Source organism: Ambystoma mexicanum, chromosome 7q, assembly GCF_040938575.1.
Source record: "Ambystoma mexicanum isolate Mex_15411 chromosome 7q, UKY_AmexF1_1, whole genome shotgun sequence".
NCBI lineage: Eukaryota > Metazoa > Chordata > Amphibia > Caudata > Ambystomatidae > Ambystoma > Ambystoma mexicanum.
Window position 1 is genome coordinate 1,039,255,966 of NC_090941.1, and position 6,736 is coordinate 1,039,262,701.

General features: G+C 43.3%; 1 protein-coding gene across 1 annotated transcript in view; it reads left to right on the forward strand.

Annotated features, from left to right (window-relative positions):
- The window catches only part of RRM1 (ribonucleotide reductase catalytic subunit M1), an 86,005-nt gene extending 79,896 nt beyond the window's left edge, over positions 1 to 6,109 (forward strand). The window contains exons 17-19 of the mRNA XM_069640353.1: positions 2,010 to 2,105; positions 5,034 to 5,222; positions 5,653 to 6,109. Of these exons, the coding sequence (XP_069496454.1) occupies positions 2,010 to 2,105; positions 5,034 to 5,222; positions 5,653 to 5,847 (480 nt within the window). The 3' untranslated portion in view covers positions 5,848 to 6,109. The remainder of the gene's footprint in view (positions 1 to 2,009; positions 2,106 to 5,033; positions 5,223 to 5,652) is intronic.
- Positions 6,110 to 6,736: the final 627 nt, after the last annotated feature.

A 6,736-nucleotide genomic window follows, 5' to 3' on the forward strand; every position in this document is an offset into this window, starting at 1 on the left:
AGCTACATTCCAATACTGGCATACAAGTATGATTGAATAGTAATGGACTTCAAGAGAAGCATGTCTGTAAGGGGGGATATGGGACGTGTTGCACCCTGTATTTTCAACCTATATTTGACCGTCATAATGGATGCCCTAGTTGAAGCCTCATTGATTTCCCCGAAACTGCTTCACCTCAACTTTTTTATTAGTGGCTTGCCTATGCAGATTACTTCAGTTGATGCTATTGAAGTAGGCCTGCAATGACTAATTCTTTTGTTGTTTAGAAGGAGGGGGGGGATTCTTAACCCTGCCAAATCGAGAGTAATTAGATTTTCTAATGGCACAAAAAAATGCTCTCTGAAATAGTATGGGCGACTCATTACATATGTTTACTCATTGAATTATTTGGGGTTTACTGTATTTGGGAGATCAATGGTGTCTCATGGTTCAGTGAAACCAGATTAAAATGACAGTTAGGATTCTCACTCTAATCTGTGATTAGATAATATGAATCTAAAATCATTCATAAACTTCTTTATGGTAGGAATTGAGATGTATCCATTTGCCACCTTATGGTAGTAGAGGGGAGGATTTGGAAATGTATCCTAAATGTACCTAGGAGTCTCCCTGTAGTGGCCATCTATTATGGCTGGAGTCTTGTATCCCTTACTGTACGTGAACACTGGAATGTTCTGTCTTTAGTGAGCAATCCTAATACCGGTTGGAGGTAGACTATACTTAAGATATCTTATGTGGCACGCTTCTGTCCTATATTGGAGGCTTTGAAAGCACTGAGCCTTCTGATTCTTGACGAGATTTGCTGTTCCTCACGTGATTTTGTAGAATATCCAAGTAGGATCTGGTCACTATTATATCAGCCCGACTGGATGTCGACAATTGATAAACTTCACTCCTATCTTACACTGGTACAGTTGAGCGAGGAACATAAGCGAAGGAGCATCTTGGCTCCATTCCTTAGTATATACCCAGACAAAGTGACTCGAGCTGTCTTTATCTGCTTTCTTTGGAATCTGCTTAAGAAATTATGCTAAAACCTAGCAGGATTTCTGCAGATATGGCAGTTTGCAGGTTCTGTGACTGCTCTGACCTTTACGTAAACTGTCTGGTAAAATGGGGTACCCGAGTGATTCTTAGATGGGTTAACTTTGCAATAGATGTCTGGCGGGTCAATTGTAATCTCCGAATTGCATCCTTTAAAGCATTGAACTTGGATGAGTTTTTAACTGAAGTTTTAACAAATGTAATGAGTGCCTTTTTAACAGTCGTTTTATTATGCTACTTTTATATGTATTGAAACTAATGGTCTGAGTTTTTGTATTGTATGCTTATAAAGGTTGAGAAAAAAAAACTCAACCATAATGTAAAAAACATGAAGGATACAAGATTACATAATCATGAAGGATACAAGATTACATGTATGCAGGGGGTTTTACAAGTGGGGAATACAGATTGCAGGGTGCTACCAGCCTTGATTGCCTGTGGCTCTGCATCGGTGCTCAAGTCCCTGGGTCTGCATTATCAAACTAATCTTCCCTTCACTGAGTGGAGGCAACATTTGTAGGGTTGGAGGCGTTTTTCTCCCTAGTCCGCACTTAAACCAAACTGGGGATAAGAGCCTTCTGCAGCATTTATTTGATCCCTTTAACCTTCCAACATTGGTTGTACTCTGTAATCTGAGGCTTGCAGCTTTTGGGGCCCCTCTTCCTTGAGCTCAGTCTTTTGGCTTTAACATCCACCAGTCTGTGTGCCTGGGGTAGGAGAAGGCAGTGGAGCAGTCTGCATATGTAATAGGTTGGTGTCCCCAACCTTCTTCTCCCCTCCCCGGCCAACACTTCCATCAGTGTTACATGTTATTAAAGTGCTGCTTACTGCATGTTGGTAACATGGCTCCTCCTGAACGAACAGCAACCCCTCATGTATTGTCTAATTCAGATCCATGAAGTGGTTATTGAAATTCAATTCCCTTCAGTAACGGCATGGCTTTGTTCCCTCTTGATGCTTTTTAGATCGTAAACCCTCACTTGCTGAAAGATTTGACCGAGAGGGGCCTGTGGAGCGAAGGAATGAAGAATCAAATCATATCTTGCAATGGCTCCATTCAGGTAAGTGTTTATGTAGTGATTTTACTTGCACAAAACCTAGCATTTCCTAGATTCTTGCTTTGAAAACACATGCCATCTTTAATCTACAAAATTGTGGTCCCCCTCAGTCACTGAGTCCTAGAATCTGTCACTCGGGTGTACATATGAGCTGGGGCACTAGAGCTGCTTGTGTCCTCTTTAATGTTTTAGTGTAGAGTTTCTTCTGCACCCTTTACTTTGCCAAAGACTTTCACACACTTCTCCTCAGACATTTGCTTACTTTTGTCTGCATTGCCTGATCATCAAGAGTAGGGTTGGAGTTGGGAATCAGGGAAATGGTTTAGCGTGCTATATTTAAGGAGGGAGGTAAGGAAAAGGTTCTGGTAAGATGAACATCAGTTAAAAAGGGTTGCAATTGTTCGGCAGCCCACTTCGTAGTCCCCTTGTGCATGGTGCTGTATTTTCTGGGTATTTGATTTTCCTAACAGCCAGTCTTTATGCCAATCCTGACGGTGTGGCTCACTTTGTGCTGTCTCTTAAGAGGTTTTATGACTATAAACTGGGGCACCCCGGAGGTACTCTGTAGTCACGCGCTATTGTGTCTAGGCTAATTGGTGAATGGCAAAATAAAATCCATGCAAGGCCACAAAGAGGTGGTTTGTTTTCGTCTGACATGGGGGCGGGGGGTGCCATGACTATCGCTTACCTCTGTTAGGCGCTGGCAATCTTTGGATGTGTCCAGAACTGAGTTTGTAGTAGGTCTCAGACAGGTGTGTTAAAACTGGATTCAGGCATCAGGAATTCCTCACTTTGAGATCCTTCCAGAATCCATGGAGGGACGGTCTGCCATTTGCCGACAGTCCTGAAGTGGTTCCTGTGATTGGGTGCTGGTCACTCCCTCCCTCTTGGGATAAAACGCCTCCTCACCCCATTACTCTCCTTGTCCACTGCTAGAATCATGTACTTGCATTACTGAACAGTGCTGCTTGAGGAAGGACCAAAGTTTTTCACCTTGTAGATTGCTCTGAAGAATCTACCAGTAAAGTTCTGTGCCTTCAGGACAACTAGAATGAGCCCTCTGTGGCACTCCTTTCCTCTGATCCGTTGGGAACAACTGGATCACTGCTACTGACAATGTCTCGTCTCTTTGAAGCTCCTGACTGCCTTTATTGGCCAAAGCTGCCCCCCCCCCCCCCCCCCCCCCCCCGAGCTCTGATGCTCTTTGCCAATCTGATCAGAGGATAAACATTGGTAAAGTACACTGGTTCCATCTCCTCACCTGGCAAGCTCCAGAGGCCAGTGCTGCCGTCACTCTTCTGACTGCACCACCAACTCTCATTGCGATCCTTCAGTGGCTGGCTCCTCTGTTGCACTAAGCAAAGCCTGAATAATAGTTATTCCCTGCACTCTCTTCACAACCCCAGCATCAGAATCCAAGTCCAGAGCCAGTGTATGACGTAGGAACACTGCATTGGCTAGAACTGCAATCTTTATCCTGTTTTGCACTTCAGCTCCTCTTGCTCAGAACTGGAAGTAACTCAGTTATTCACAAGGGTCTTGGGAGTCCCTCCTGCAATGGTGTGCTGTTGCTGCACCGGTTCGCTGAGCACACTAGTAACCACTTGAAGCTGCCTCCTACAGCCCTGCTTTTCCTGTCCCAGTGTATTTCTATCCAGAAGTGCTGCTGGTGAGTCTTTTCGATTGTCGTCCAGAGAGACTGAGGCTTCCCTCCATAGAATTTCAGGAACAACTTCTTGGGACAGTTTTATTGTAACTTTCTGTTGAATGCCACACACTAACGGCATTACTGGTCTTTTGGTATCTGCTTGTACATGCCTGCTTCGATAGAAAAGCCTTTACGTATGTGTTGTCTTTCCTCCCTAGGTGGGGACACTATTTGCTCTAAAGAGCACTTTTTAAAACTGTATTTACTGACCGATGCATTGTGGCATAGTCTGGGTGTCTGGTTAGATTTTATATCTAATGGCATGTAGAAAATGTCTTGTATATTAAATGTGTACTGTACCTGTGTATCCACGGAACCGTCTGGGATGCTCTGCCATGACTACCGCTTAGGGCCTGGTGAGCTTGAGTGAATCGTTAGTAGTATCGGAATTGGTCAAGTATTTCCAAGGACCCTAACCACAGGGCCTTAAGATCCTCAGTAATTAAGTGTCCATTTGGAGACAGAGTAGTGGTGGGGGTGTTACAATCTGTGTTATGGTGTTTGTTTAGTGTCTAGATTCAAGATCAGGGCTAAGGAAGGGGTTCGACTTGCCAACTTTCACCATTACCTGTGTTTAAGTGTGGGGTGGCAGTAGATTATAAAAACTGCTTACGGGGGGGGGGTTGCGTATAACTACCCAATTTTACAAATTTGAGGAGGTGAGAAGATCTATGATCAGTGAAGTGTCTTTTGGCTAGGTAAGGGTTCCGGGGAAGAGGGGTTTACGGGGTAGCTTAAGACAATGGATATAGTTAGTTTGCTGTAGAGTTTGGGGCGGGGGGGTAATGTGGGAGGGGAAGAATGTTTAAAGTGTTACAAGATGCTGTAATGACTATTTTACAAGTTGGAAGTAAAGTTAAGGGCTGAATGTGTTTGTAAATGTTTTGTTGTGGTCTTGTAATGTGGTGTCTGGTAGTGTGGCATGAAAGACTTGGTACTTTTTGTTTCAAATGAATGATATGGCATTTGTAACACGCCTATACACAAGTGGTTGCCCAACACGTACTGGCCTTTCGAGTCCTAGCGCGGTACCAGATTTCTGCATGAAGTATTCCACGATGATCTGCACTTGTGGCATTTAAACCGAATGTGACTGGTGAAGAGGCCCTGTCGGAGCACTGAAGTGCACAAACTATGCAAGGGGTGCTTTGGTTTCATCTGGCCGTGACCACAATTGGCTGTGAAATGGCTCATCTCTGTGCTGCTTTGTTTTTTTTCTTCAGAGTGTTCCTGAGATTCCCCAAGACATAAAGGAACTTTACAAAACAGTGTGGGAAATATCACAGAAAACCATAATCACAATGGCAGCAGACAGAGGTGCTTTTATCGACCAGAGCCAGTCGCTAAACATCCATGTAGCTGAACCAAATTATGGCAAGCTTACCAGCATGCACTTCTTTGGATGGAAGCAGGTAATGGAGATTAATGACTGGTTCAAACTACAGTTTTAGCTCTTAATCGGGCTTAATGTTTTATGTACAAAATTCTAGTTTTGCAGTGGTGTTCGGTGTAACTACCTATATTGATATTTGGGCCTGTGCACAGGTTTGGGACCTTCAATTACAGAATGCCTTTCCATCCTGTCCTTTTTCAAGGTAGGACACCCCTTCCTTGAAATGGGACCAGGACAAAATGATCAGTTTCTAAGTCTTGGTTTCTTGTTGTGAAGCAGTTCTGCTTCAGCAGTGTTGTGTGATATGAGGTTTGTAATGGTTGCAGTCAAAGTGCAACACTGGTAACCTTGCGCAATCTGGCATGCAACGAACTGGTGCAGCCCAAAGCTGTTTTTACTCTAATTTTAGCATTTTCAAATTGGCTGATTATGCTTCTTTTTATTCACAGGGCCTTAAGACTGGTATGTATTACCTGAGAACAAAGCCAGCAGCTAACCCAATCCAATTTACCCTCAATAAAGAGCAGCTAAAAGAGACTGTGCCTAAGGCAGAGAAGGAAGAGAAAGAAGAGAAGGAAAGAAATACTGCTGCCATGGTGTGCTCTTTGGAGAACAGAGATGAATGTCTAATGTGTGGTTCATAATCTCAAAATGATTGATTGGAGCTACTCATTTTGAAAGGGTGTGGTAAATTGGACTTGCGATCCAGCTGTACAGTTATGTTTGAGGATGGTAAATGGGCAGTCTGTCTGCACCTCCTGTCGCTATATATGTGGAATATTTTTTTTCCATGCATGAACTTTGTAAATATCCTTATTGCACCTCCTCAACAGGAGTATTTTTGTATTTCTTGGTCAGTAACCACTATTTGTGATGTTACTGCAAATGAACCTGTACAGAATCAAATGAGTCTTGTGTACTTTATTTTGGGAGTTGGGTGGCATGTGAGGTGGACCTCTATTGATTCTGGCACCATAATGGAAACATGAATACTTGATTTGGGTACAAATGACCATACATTCACTAAAGACAACCATTTAATTGTCCAACACACCATCGGTGCCGAATGCCAGATACACATACATAATGCAAAACCATCATTGTTATCACAAACGTGATCAACAAACCAAGTTTTTCAGATATAAAAGAGCTTTACTGCCTCAACATGTCCCATCTAGTAAAGTTGACAAAAGTGAAGCAAAAAGAATTGGACAGCTATTGTGCAATCTTTACTTGTTCAGTGCTTTCTATTGGACAGAACATTTCTTTTAATTTAATAGGGCCAGGTTTGAGTCTTCCACCCTCTGCCCCCTGGATCTGTTGATTCCACCACTGGTCAGCTGATAGTGACTGTCATTGATGTAAATGGCCTGCCATTTAGTTTTCAGTTCTTATAGCCGAGCAGGAGATGACCAAATGCTGCAATGATTTGTTGGCGTCTTTGTGGCGGCACAGTCTGCAACTAAAGTCAGCTTCGCTCCTTGCCACCCCTGGCGCTCAAGATCTCTCTAGTTGGAAATGGGTTTAGTCGGA